We start from the raw sequence: 14,773 nt of genomic DNA, 5'->3' as shown, positions 1-14,773 counted from the left end.
GGACCAAATTTATCCCTAAGAATTCTAAAAAGTAAAAGTTTAAAACAAAATAAACCCAAAAAAGGCACCTCTGTGTATGTATTAAAACAATTAAAGACAGGGGTACTGAAAACTCAGTTTAAATGTATGGTACATTATCTATATACCTCTAATGAAAAAAGCATATGGAAAATTCATTTCACAGTATTTTTTAAAACAATTCTTATTAGAAAAAAATGGTTTCATTCAAACCTGGACTTGAATAGGGCAAATAATTGCTTTCTGATCCCACTTACCTTCTGTTTTCTCTACTGTTATTAAAAAGTTTAATCATGTCAGAAAGAAAGGCTCTGCGAACTTCCATGCTCTCTGGGCACTGGGGAGAATTTCGAAGCAGGGTTGCAATTACTTTTAGTATCTCTGTAAGACAATTCATAAATTAATAAAAAACAAAATATCACAAAAAATTCATGATGAAATATCATTAATATATTTCTCTAGTTTCCCTGACATATATGTCTACTGAAAACATCCATTTTTGTTATTAAAAAAAAAAAATCTGCAGAAAAGAGTAATAATACATTCATTAGAAAGCATCCATAAGAAAGGGAATTTATATTTTGTCATTACAAATGTATAAAAGTTGAATTTTACATTAAATCAAATTAAATTATAAATGAATTAAATAATAGTAAAACTACTGACAACTCTCACAATCTTTGCCAAACAGTAAAGTTGATCTTAAAAAAAAAAAAAAAAGCTATAATCAGAATCTCAGAAAAAACTCAGCTTCTTCAACAAAATTCCTGGTATGCATATAGACTTTCCTTTATCATGAAATTTAAAAGTTATCGAGATTTTCTTCCAGAAGTTCAAAACTAAAATTAGATTAAAAACTCAACAGAAATTAAAACCTATTCAACACCCCAAATAAATACAAATGAAACTGCTACTGTAATGGTCTTAAATATAACACTATCTAAATTTCTAATACTTAGCTTTAAGGAAAAAAAAATTCTTTAAAATATATACTTAAATGCAGAACTTTAAAGAAACAAGAACAGCTATAACCCTAAATCTAAAGTTAAATGAGTTTTTACCCAGTTACAATTGAGAACTTCTAAATTAGCCTTTTGCCAAGGTTCTTTGGTGATTCTGAAGCAGTAAGTACAAAACAGCAAGTATGAAGCTACTTTATCAATAAATACCATGAAAGACATTTGGGGAGTAATTTCTGAATTCTTCTAATGACAAACTAAAAATTTCTCTACCTGAACAATGAAAACCATGATGACGATAATCATAATAATGATAATGATGATGAGACTAACCACTACTTTTAAGAAATATGCTATTTTGAGCCACTGTTTTAAGAAAATACAGGTATTAACCCATATACAGTGATGGGTAAATACTGTTATTATCCCCATTTTAGAAATAAGAAAAGTGAGGCACACAGAAATTAAATAATTTACCCAAAGTCACAGACAAGATAAAAAGCCAGGCAGCTTATGTTTTTAAAAACCATACTCTATGGTATGTCTTTTCTGAGACAGTGTATTACCTATATTATTCTATATGTATACTCTATAATTATATTCTAATCTATTTAGTATATATTCTTAATTTAATCTATCCTAAATATATTAATATTCTAAAGATATGTTATTAGTATATTGTAATATTATATATTCTAAATATTCTAAGTATAATTCTAAATATTTAGATAATATAGTCTAATATTTTAATATACTTTAAAATTATTCTAAATATTCTTTATTTAGATATATTCTAAATATATTCTAAAATTCTTACTTTAATAACCCATCTTCCCCATAATCACATAAAATATATTTTATATTTATATATATATTCTATATAATATATTCTAATACATTCTAAAATTCTTTTATATTATAAATATATATTTTTTAAATATAGTCTAATTCTACATATTAGATAATATATTCTAAAATTCTTACTTCAATAAGCCATCTTCCCCATAATCACATAAAATATATTTTACATTTATATAAATACAGTCAAGATATTCTTTTTTTAACTCTCTAAAATAATGACATCAAGTCTCCCTGAAGGCTGAAGAAAACTAGGCTTCAGAAATGTGTTGTTAAAACTAGTACTGAAAGAGAGTACCATAAACACAATTCACCATCCAAAAGGTAATTAAATTTTAAAACTCTACAAACCAGTTATTTTAATGTCAATAATCTTAAAAAGATGAAAAATGTACACTTTGTGTAAGTGCTTAAGAAATCTAAATATCAAAGAAAAGACTGTTAGACAAGACTAAGTTCATAAACAATAAAGAAAGCAGATATTTTTCAATTCCAAATGTGGTATTCTTAACTTGGCAATAATTTGAGATGAAAGCTACATCCATGGTTCATGTAATTTGGCCTGACATCACTAAACAGTACAATAAAAACTTTACTGAAAATCTGAACATACATGAAATCAGTATCTTACACATACAATTCTTCAAAACCTCTATATAAACATTTCTATATAACCTAAGGTCAATTTGAATTTATACTCAACATTAACCAACAATAAAACTAGTATTATTTCATTGCCTATAATGAAATATTCTTTGAACAGTATGTTTTCAACATTATCACCTTCGGGCTTTTCCCAGTGACTTTCTTTTTATTAGCAAAAAGTAGTTATTAAGAGTATTAAAAAAAGGAGAAATGAGTGAAAGTACTGAAAGGATACAAACTTCCAATCATAAGGTGGGTAAGTTCTAGGGATCTAATGTACAATATGGTGACCACACTTAACAATACTGTATTGTATAATGGAAAGTTACTAAGAAAACAGATCTTAAAAGTCCTCAGCACACATACACACAAAAAATTCTAACTTTGCAGTGATGGATGTGTTAACTAACCTTACTGTGTAATCATTTCACAACATATAGATAAATCAGACATGAGGCTGTAAACCTTAAACTTATACAGTATTATATGTCAATTATACTCCATAAAGCTGGAGAAAACAAAAACAAACAAAAATAAAAGTAAATAAAATACATACGAGGATTTTGTATCTTTACTGAAGAATCAGGATCTGGATGCTGTTTGTGTATCACTTGAGTACAAATATGCTCTATAAGAATCTACAGAAGTAAAACAATAGATTATATTAGCATAATCACTGTACTACCATGGCTATTAATGAACTTTAAGTACAGCACTAATCAATATTAAGTATACAATACAATGCTATCATGGTAAATATCTTCTGCATTATATAAAATAAATAATTTCAACATTATGACTCTATTTTTAATTAATTACAAAATGAGACATCAAATAGTCAATATGATGGAAGAAATACTTAACAGAGATATATTATGGTTTAATAATTCATAATTAATAGATTTAAGATGCAGCCACATCTTCATATAACTAATTTCAAAATTGTGTATCAAACCTAAATTATCTTATTTCATCAACTAAATTATACAGGCACTCTCAAAATAAGAAATTAGTAAAATTAAATTCTATATATTTCCTACCTCAAACAAAACATTGTATGTGGTCATTGTGATTAAATTTGTCTGAAGCATGAGTCTTTCTGCTAGCAATGAAAATAATCCATGTCCAAGCATGACTTCAGCTTTTCTTCTGCAAATTCATAAAAAGAAATAACCAAATGCAGAATATTATTATCCACTATTTAGAATGCAAGTTGGATGAAGACAGAAAAATGTTTTTCACATCATCAACAAATTCCAACTCAATAACTCCAAATTTTCTTCAACCTAAAATTCATAAGGTCACAAAATCTTTAAGGAGAGAAATGCAAACTACAGGGTAAGCACAGCTACAGTTTAAAAAAAAAAAAAAAATACAAGACTGGCTATGTTCACAGCACAGCAAAAATCTCCACGAAAATCTCCAGAGCAATTATTTATTAACTAGTTTCTACTCTCCATCAGCATTAAGCTGAGCTCTACTATGGATAATCTAAGACCCAATAAGTCATTAAGAAGAAAAACAATTTGGAGGAAAAGGTAGAAAAAAATGAAAGAGAATTAAGAAAATGAATATTGTGAAGATAAATACACAAAAATCAAACTTCCAAGCAAAAATTTACGAACTAAAGTATCATAAACTTTAACTCTACCCTAGGATTCATCAAATTTTTTCTGCAAGTGGCTGGACAGTAAATACTGTAGGCTTTGTAGACCATATGGTCTCTGTAGCAACAACTCAACACTGCTGTTGTAATCTGAAAACAGCGACAGATAATAAGCAAATAAATGATTGTGGCTGTGTTCCAACAAAACTTTATTTACAGGAAGCCAACTGGATCCACATAAAGACCACCGTTTGCCAACACTTCTCTAATGCCACACTGTTAGTTTTTATAATAAACCAACCCTGGTATAAGGAATAACAGGTAGGATATGCATAGCTAAGAAAAAAAAAAGAAGTTTTAGTTTTGAATTATCTTTATAGCACAACATATTATGACAAACATTGAAGTTAAAATGTCAGATAAAGCACATGATAATCAACCCACCTGAAATGAAGTCTCCATCATTTCTAAAATTTCATTTATACAAATGTATTCTTATAATGACAAGAAACAAAAGAAAAATTTAAATTTTATATAAAACAAAGTATATACTCCTGTTTCCACTTTGTTTTTAATATATAGAAATGGGATTACATTTATATAGATTTTATAAATAAAAATAAAAGAGGAACTAGAGAAATCACAGAACAGAAATACTATTCCAAAGATTTATTTAAAAAAAAAAGTAATATACCACAGCCCATTTTAGATTTCATTCATTCTATACTCACTTTGGTGCCAGGTGCTTTAAAAAATAGCCCATTGCCTTGAGAGCTTGTACTCTGATTCCTTCACTTGTTGATGCCATAAGTTTATAGATGACACTGAAGCAATTAAAATTAAAAACAAATTGCTAAGTATATTTTCCAAAACTAAAGATTTAAAACATGTAGGTATATATGTGCATTTTAACATATTCATGATTATAAACCTACTTTCAACTAAGATATAAGTGAATATACATCCCTGACATTTAAAAACTAGCTTATCAACTATATGCTGTCTTCAAGAAACCCACCTTATATATGAAGACTTATACAGATTAGAAGTAAATGAATGGAGAAAAATATAACATGCTAAGACTAACCAAAAGAAAAGAACAGTTACATTAATTTCAGAGAAAGCAGACTTTAAAGTAAGGTATCAGAGATAAGAAGGGCACTGCTTATGATAAAGGGGGTCAATTCTCCATTGAGACATAATAGTCTGTAACATGTATGTACCTAACAATAGAATATAAAACAATATGGTATAAAAACTGATAGACCTAACAAGGAGAAATAATAGATGAATACACTAACTCTAGTTGGAGACTTTACAATTCCTTTCAGAAACAGATCCACTAGGCAGAATATCAGTAAGGACATAACTGAACCCAACAATACCATCAACTGACTGTCCTTAATTGACACCTATTGACTATGTCATTCAGTAAAAGTGGAATACACATTTTGCTTAAGCTAACACATAATATTCACCAAGTAGACCACATTCAAGGCTATAAAACATACCTAAACAAACATAAAGATTAAAAATCATATATTGTTTGCTCCCAGACAACAATGGGATTAAACTAGAAATCAGTAATAAAAAGTAGCTCCAAAATTCCAAAATATTTGGATATTAAACAACACACTAAAAACACAACACCACCACACAGTAACACCACACTAAAAATAACATGCAGGTCAAAGAAGAAACTTTAAAAAAACATAAATATATATGAAACTAAATGAAAATACAACTTATAAAAATTTGTGAAATCCAGCAAAAGCAATGCTTACAAGGAAATTTATAGCATTGAATGCATATACTAGAAAAGGACTTAAATCACTAATCAAGCTTCCTAGGAAACTAAAAAAAGAAGAGAATATTCAATCCAAAGTAAGCAGAGGAAAATATAAAATAAGTATTAGGGTGGAAAACAACAAAAATGAAAATAGGAAATCAATAGAAAATTAACATAACCAAAAGCTGCTTTGAAAAGAACCATGAAATAGATAAGCTTCTAGCCAGCCTAACTATAATGTAAATAGAGAACACCATTTAGTACCTTCAGAAATCAAAGAGGGAACATCACTATAGATCCCATGAACATAAAAAGGATAATGGAATACTATGAATAACTATGACCACAAATTATATAACCTACATGAAATGGACCAATTCATTAAAAGAGACATTCTGCCAAAACTCACAAAGGAATAACTGATGATCTAAAAAGGTTTATAACTACTAAAGATAATGAATCAATAAATAATAACCTATCAAAACAGAAAATGTCAGACCCAGACAGGTTTACTGGTGAATTTTACTGAAAATGTAAGGAAAAACTATATCAGTTCTCTACAATTTCCTTCAGAGGATAGAAGCAGAAGGGATATCTTATATAACTCATTCTGTGAGCCAACATTATCCAAAGCCAAAATAAAAGAATGAAAGACATTACAAGAAAACTACAGATCAAAATACCTCATTAACAAAGATGAAAAAATCCTCAAGAAAATATTAACTAATTCAATGAAAATAAATAAGTAAACAAATAAATATATAAAATTATATGCCATAACTAAGTGAAATTTATCCCAGGGATACAAGGCTGGTTCACCATTTGCTAATCAATTAGTATAACCTATCATAAGATCAATTAAAGTATCCTCTAGATAAGAAAATTACTGGTATCAATAGATGCAGAAAAAACATTTGACATAATCTAACATCCACTCATGTTAAAAACTCTAAATTAACTAGGAATAAAGGGGAATTTTTCTCAAGTTCATAAGGACTACCCAAAAAAAAAAAAAACAAAAAAAAAACCCCTACAGCTAATATATTTAATAGGGAGAAAGTCCAAGGATTCCCACTAAGATCAGGTACAAGGCAAGGATGTCTTCTCTACCACCCCTTTTCAGCATTGTAGTAGAAATTCTTGCTAATGCAGTGAGGCAAGAAAAGGAAATAAGTGGTATACAGATTGTGAAGGAACACATAAAACTGTCTTTGTTCACAGGTGACATGATCATCAATGAAGAAAATCTAGAACCAACCAAAAAAATCCTGGAACTAATAAGCGATTATACCAAGGCTGGACAATACAGAGTTAATATACAAAAGTCAACTCCTTTCCTATACACCAATAATAATCAAGTGGAATAGGACATTAAAAACACAATACCATTTACAGTAGCACCCCCCCAAATATGTACAAGATCTACATGAGGAATACTATAAAACTGATGCATAAAACCAAAGAAAAGCTAAGTAAATGGAATCCATATTCATAAATAGGAAGACTCAATATTCTCAAGATCTCAGTTCTTCCCAATTTCATCTATAGATTGAACACAATTCCAATAAAAATCCCAAAAAGTTATTTTATAGCTATCAAGAAACTATTCAAAGTTTATATTGAGAGGCAAAAGCCCAGGACAGCCAACATAATTACTGATGGAGAGGAGCAAAGTTGGAAAATCAACACTACCTGATTTCAAGACATATTATAAAGGTAGAGAAATCAAAACAGTATGATATTGGCAAAAGAATACATGAAAAAAATCAATGGAACAGAATAAAGAGCCTAAAAATAGACCAACATAAATGTGGTCAACTTCTCATTGACCAAAGAAGGGCAAAAGCAGTACAACGGACCAAAGATATGCTTTCAACAAATGATGCTGGAACAAGTAGATATCCACATTCAAATTTTAGACATAAAAATAAACTACAACATGGACCAAAATGTAAAAGACAAAACTATAAAACTCCTAGGAGACAAGAAAAAACATAGATGGCCTTGGGTATGGTGATACAAGATACAAAACCAAAGACACAGTCTACAAAGAAATAATTGATAAACTGGACTTCATTAAAATTAAAGACTTCTGCTCTGCAAAAAACTACATCAAGAGAATTAGAAGACAAGACAGACTGGGGGAAAATATTTGCAGAACACATATCTGATAAAGAACTGTTATCCATGGGACGCCTGGGTGGCTCAGTCGGTAAAGCATCTGCCTTCAGCTCAGGTCATGACCCCAGTTTCCTGGGATCGAGCCCCACATCGGGCTCCCTGCTCAGCAGGGTGTCTGCTTTTCCCTCTCCCTCTGCCTGCCACTCCCCTGCTTGTGCTATCTCTCTCTCACTCTCTCTCTCTCCAGGTCAAATAAATAAATAAAATCTTAAAAAAATAGAAACGGTTATCCAAAATATACACAGAACTCTAAAAACTCAAAAATTAAAAAAAAAAAAAACTATTTTTAAGTGAGCCAAAGAACTTAACAGACCCTTACCAAAGAAGATACATGGATGGAAAATAAGCATATGAAAAGATGCTCCACATTATATGTCATCAGAGAAATACAAATTAAAAAGAGAATGAGATACCACTACATACCTATGACAATGGACAAAACCTAGAACACCAACAACACCAAATGCTGGTGAAAGAGATTTTGAGAGTTTCTTATAAAAAGAAACAGTTTCAGGGTTTCTTACAAAACTAAACACACTTTTACCATAGAATCAGCAACTGTGCTCTTTGTTATTTACCCAAAGAAGTTGAAAACATGTCCATACAAAAACCTTCACATGCATGTTTACAGCACTTTTATTCATGACTGCCAAAATCTGCAAGCAACCAAGATGTCCTTTAGTAAGTGAATGGATAAACTATGAACATCTAAACAATGGAATATTATTCAGCACTAAAAAATGAGCTACCAAGCCATGAAAAGACATGGAGGAATCTTAAATGCATATTACTAAGGGAAAGAAGCCAGTGTGTAAAGGCTGTCTATGCATGATTCCAAACACATGACATTTTGGAAAAGGGAAAACTATAGAAATAGTAAAAAGATCTGTAGGGGTCAGAGCTGGGGGGTGGGTGAAAAAGGGATAAACAAGCAGAGGATTTTTAGAGCAGTGGAAGTACTCTGTATAACAACATGATGATGGATACATGCCATCATACAAGTGTCCGAATCCACAGAATGTACAATACCAAGAGTGAACTATAATGTGAACTATGGACTCTGGATGATTGTCATGTGTAAATGCAGGTTCATCAACTCTACCATTCTGGTGGGTATGCTGATAATCAAGGAGGGTATACATCTGTGGGGACAGGGGTTGTAATATGGGAAATGTCTATACCTCCCTCTAAATTTTGTAACATAAAACTCTTCCTTAAAAAAGCCTTTAAAATTTTTGCTTAAATCTCACTAGTTATTGTTCCTTTTAATGAAGACCAAAAAATGATAACAAGTTAAAATACTTAGAAAATAATGTAGTTTATACTGTAGTTTATACTTTATTCATAAATGTATTTATGCAAACTATTTGGCATAAAACTGGTTCTGAGTCACAATTTTTCCTCTACCACAGGTTTAACAATGCCCTTTGGAAGCTACCACATTTATTTTAAAATCAGTACAAAGAAACCATTGTTTAATGCTAACACATATTTAAATCTGTGAATAATTCTTATCATTAAAAGAAAGAGAACAGGATAATGAATAATAGTGACAACAGGTAATGAATGATAATCAAAAAATAATTAAAAAGCAAAAAGGTTAAAACATAAATGATATCTAAAGACAAATTTCAGGGGCGCCTGGGTGGCTCAGTGGGTTAAGCCTCTGTCTTCAGCTCAGGTCATGATCTCAGGGTCCTGGGATCGAGCCCCACATCGGGTTCTCCGCTAAACAGGGATCCTGCTTCCCTCTCTTTCTCTGCCTGCCTCTGCCTACTTGTGATCTCTCTCTCTCTGTCAAATAAATAAATAAAATCTTTAAAAAAAAAAAAAAAAGGATAAATTTCACATTCAATTCTCAAAATTTACATAGTAATCTATTTTAATTTTTAAAACCATCTCCAAGGGCATTCAGCCAGAGAACAACTGATTTGAGTGTAAACAAAGTATAGCAAAATTTGAGTATCATAAACAATTACATTAATAATGTTCAATTTACTTCATTATATTACTTTTTCCTCATAAACACTTAGAAAAAAAATCAGAAACGTTTATGATTTTTAAAAATACTAAGATTTTCAAGTATCCTCCTAGATAAAAATCTTAATGCTTAATAACTAAGTCTGAAAAAAATAATTATGAATAAAAACTAAAAGCCTTGATCCTCTAGTGGCTGACAAAAGAGGAAATACATAAAAAGAAGGTTGATTCCTGTTAAAATATTAATTAAAATATCTAGGTCCATAATACATTATAATCTTATAAAATGATATGTGAAACTAGTCATTTTTAATACAAATCATACTATCAAAACTAACATTTGATCATTAGTACAATACTGATAAGTTTTTTTCCTTCATGATTTAAATTTAGTAAAATAAAAATTAAATTGTCTGTAAAAGAAATATTAATATAACTTTAATACTGGTTTAAAAAACATAGGGACGCCTGGGTGGCTCAGTTGGTTAAGCAGCTGCCTTCGGCTCAGGTCATGATCCCAGCGTCCTGGGATCGAGTCCCACATCGGGCTCCTTGCTCGTCAGGGAGCCTGCTTCTCCCTCTGCCTCTGCCTGCCATTCTGTCTGCCTGTGCTCGCTCTCTCTCCCTCTCTCTCTCTGACAAATAAATAAATAAAATCTTAAAAAAAAAAAAAAAAAACACTCTAAGACATTTTAACATAGAATGAATTAATCTATGCTTGCCGTAGTTTAACTTAACAAATAATTTTTGGTTGAAATCACAATGATTTCACCAAAAGACGAACTCCAGATAGAACTAATTATTTTCAAAAAATATTTTATTAGCATTAATAACATGAAAAGACCAAAATGACTACAATTAGATCTATACACCTCATATTTATGCTATAATAAGTTTTAAGTGTTGAATATTTCTCACTAAAGCTGAATCCAATTAGTTTATCAACTAAACATAACCACTAAATTCCATAAAACCAAGTGAGCATATTCCACTTTTTGACCAAAGTTGAGTCCCAATTTAACACAAAAAACATTTCTCACATTAGAGCAGAAAAATCCTGTACTGTTTCAATGACACATATATTTTTCTAACTATAAAATATTTATAAATATATATACATTTCTCTATTGGAAATAGAAAAAAGTATATGAAAGATATTAAGAGTAATCTGTAAGAGGCACTATTAAAAATTGGGACATGTTTTCATATAATCTATTTACTATGACTATATATACAAAGAAAATTTATGGACATTCTAATATATATATTTTTCTGAACTGAAAAATATTGCAGCATGCATATTATAGCATTTGCAAATAAGAAAATATTCAGGTAATAGAAATACCAAAAAGAGACATTTGAAAAGTAACATTATTTCAATCAGTTCACAGACATGAAAATACATGGTAAAAGCTTATTAGACTCCAAAAATTAAAAATTTAATACTTAAAATTTAAGCAAGACCTAGGGTGTGACTGATACTGCATCAGGAAACATAGTCAATTCTAAGGAAAAATAAGTGCCCCAAGATATCGGAGATAATGTCTACATGATGTGATGGTGGAAAAGAGTTTATGTTTATCAAGTACATGAGAAAATTTCTGTCAGTTAATGGAAACCAAATTGCCACTTAAAATCTGTAAAAGTTACTGACTTCTACGATGCAGTTTGGTATTCCTATTTCCTGGCACCAGGAAAGACTATCCCCTCCTCAAAATTTCTCCATATTTTTCAGTTTGAGCCTATGTTACACTCCATTTGACTTCAGTTAGTATGAAAGTTTCACTAAATATATACTTGTGCTCTTTTCATGTTGGCCTTTAAAAATTATGGTAATAATTTTAGGTAGCAGTGTAATCATAAACAGATAATGAAATTATGTATCAATGCTCCATTTGGATTCTCTGTTTCTTTAACTCAAGAAAGAAATCAAGGAAGAAAAACAGATGGAAAGCATGACGGAATGACAAGACAAGCAGACAGGCAGAAAAGGAGAAAGACAAGAAAGAAAGACCGAAAGAAAGAAAATTGACAATTCAGAAAATCTCATACTGAATTTCTAGAGCCAAAAAATATTTCCACAGATCTCCAATTAGATTTAAAAGAACTACCTACCCATCATTCCCAAGTTATTTTTATTCTATATAATATAAATATTCAATAAGCCTCTTTATCCAGTGTTTTTTTAGAAAATGACTGAACTAATTATTCACATTTCCATATATTCATGCAAGTTACAGATTTTTCATTTATTCACCATAAGTAAAAAACTGAAAAGGAACCAAAATTTAAAGCATACTATTAATAAAAAAAAAAAAAAAAAAACCAGCAAGAATGACTTCCATTAATGCCAATGTGGAAGTCAGCATTTCCCTCCACAAAAAAAAGAAAGAAATAAAATTAAACAAACTTTTCACATGTAACCTTTAAATCAGCAAAACAAAAATTTAAGAGGCATTTATTACTGAGACATTAGTACACACTAAGTTAAGAAAATTAAGAGTCCACGGCCTTGTTGATAGGGCTAATGTCCAAACAACCATCTCAGCTGAGAGGGAAAGGGAGAGAAAACAGAGAAGAAATTTAAAAATAAATAAAAAACAAAATGAGAAACCAGATACTGCATACCATGGAGTAAACAAATTCTGGACATTAGACAAGGCAATTATTAAAACAGATCACAAGTAGACAGAGAGGCAGGCAGAGAGAGAGAGAGGAGGAAGCAGGCTCCCTGCTAAGCAGAGAGCCCGATGTGGGGCTCGATCCCAGGACCCTGGGATCATGACCTGAGCCAAAGGCAGAGGCTTTAACCCACTGAGCCACCCAGGCGCCCCGGCAATTATTAAAACAAATGAAAAACCAATAACCCATGGTTATTGTCTCAGTCAGTAAATCATGAAACTCTTGATCTTAGGGTTGTGAGTTCAAACCCCAAGTTGAGTATAGAGATTATTTAAAAAATGAAATCTTTTTAAAAAAGAAAACCAATCGGGCACCTGGGATGGTACAGCTGTTAAGCTTCTGACTCGGTTTTAGCTCAGGTGGTGACCTCAGGGTCATGAGATCAAGCCCCACATCAGGCTCTGCACTCAGCAAAGAGTCTGCTCAAGATTCTCTCCATCTGCTCATGTGCCCACTCGCTCTTTCTTGCTCTAATAAAACTTAAAAAAAAAAATACCAACAATCCATGGACAAACAAAACAGAAGTCAGACTTGCTATAATATTTATCTGAAATACTCCATTTTCAACCAAAATTAGTATGCATGCAAGGAAATTAAAAAGTGTGAGCCATAATTTTTTTAAAAAGCAGTGAATCAATAAAATGACTCAAGTTCTAAATGTCAGATTTTGCAAACACTTTAAAGACATGCAATAAATACGTTCAACTAATTTTTTTTTAAATATTTATTTATTTGACAGAGATCACAAGAAGAGAGGCAGGCAGAGCTGGGGGTGGGGAGCAGGCTCCCTGCTGAGCAGAGAGCCCGATGTGGGACTCGATCCCAGGACCCTGAGAGCATGACCTGGGCTGAAGGCAGAGGCTTTAACCCACTGAGCCACCCAGGCACCCCCGTTCAACTAATTTTAAAATGGTATGTTCAAATAATTAAAAGAAAACAGATTAACAGTAAGTAAACAATAAAGAAAAAAAGGACCACATTAAGATTCTAGAGTTAAAAAGTGAACACGAAAAATGAAAAATTCACAAGAGGTACTCAACAGCAGATTCAGATGGCAAAAAACAGAGTCTGGGAACTTCAACAGATCAACAGAAATTATCCAATCTGAAGCACACAGAGAAAATGATATTACATAAACTAACAGACCTTTAGAAACCTGTGAGACATTGTAGTATTCCATCATAGGTATAATGCAAGAGCCAAAAAAAAAAAAAAGGAATTAGAAGAAGAATGCAGAGAAAATCTTTCTGAAGAAACTGTAGGGGAAAATCTTCCAAAATTTAATGAAAAAAACATTAATTTGCAGATCCAAGAATTCAATAAACCACAAAAGGATAAAAACAAAGAGAATCACAACTAAACAAAATATAGCCAAAATCCAAAGACAAAAAAAAAAAGTTAAAAGTATCAAGAGAAACATGACTCAACATACGGAAAACAACAGTAATACAAGGCTGACATCTCAGCAAAAACAGTAGTAGCCAAAAGTCAATTAAACCACAGTCAAAGTGCAAACAGAAAGAAAACTGTTAAAATTTTATATCCAGTATAATTATTATTCAAAAATCAAGAGAAGTAAAAGTATTCTCAGATGAACAGACTGGGAAAATTCACTGTTAACATACATGTCTTGTAAGAAATAATAAAGTTCACCAAGAAGAAAGGAAATATAGTATTATAAAACCATTAAACAGAAAATATTTTTTAAAACTAGGGGCGCCTAGGTGGCTCAGTCAGTTAAGCAACCAACTCTTGATTCCAGTTCAGGTAATGATCTCAGGGTCGAGCAACCGAGCCCCACATGGGGCTCCCTGCTCAGCAGGGAGTCTGCTTAAGTATTCTCTCTCTCTCCCTCTCCTTTTACCCCTCCCCTGCCCCACTCATGCACACATGCTCACTCGCTCTCTTAAGCTCTCTCTTTAAAACAAAAAAATAAATCTCTAAAAAAAAGGGGGGGGAGGAGAAAAAGAAAGAAACTAAACAATCAACAGGGAGTTCTCGTTCAACCAAGATGTCGTAAAGCTAGTAACAGCCTCTCTGTCTTACATATTAGAC

At 31.3% G+C, this 14,773-nt stretch overlaps 1 protein-coding gene across 1 annotated transcript in view; it reads right to left on the bottom strand.

Annotated features, from left to right (window-relative positions):
- LOC111153330 (LPS responsive beige-like anchor protein) overlaps nt 1–14,773 on the bottom strand; it is a 754,899-nt gene that overhangs the window by 597,448 nt on the left and 142,678 nt on the right. Inside the window, exons 18-21 of the mRNA XM_022512304.1 lie at nt 4,818–4,910; nt 3,521–3,629; nt 3,037–3,118; nt 276–399 (exon numbers count right to left, since the gene is read on the bottom strand). Of these exons, the coding sequence (XP_022368012.1) occupies nt 276–399; nt 3,037–3,118; nt 3,521–3,629; nt 4,818–4,910 (408 nt within the window). The remainder of the gene's footprint in view (nt 1–275; nt 400–3,036; nt 3,119–3,520; nt 3,630–4,817; nt 4,911–14,773) is intronic.

This window comes from Enhydra lutris, unplaced genomic scaffold (genome assembly GCF_002288905.1).
Source record: "Enhydra lutris kenyoni isolate GAN:26980312 unplaced genomic scaffold, ASM228890v2 scaffoldscaffold3, whole genome shotgun sequence".
NCBI lineage: Eukaryota > Metazoa > Chordata > Mammalia > Carnivora > Mustelidae > Enhydra > Enhydra lutris.
This window is presented reverse-complemented; position numbering and strand designations above follow the sequence as displayed.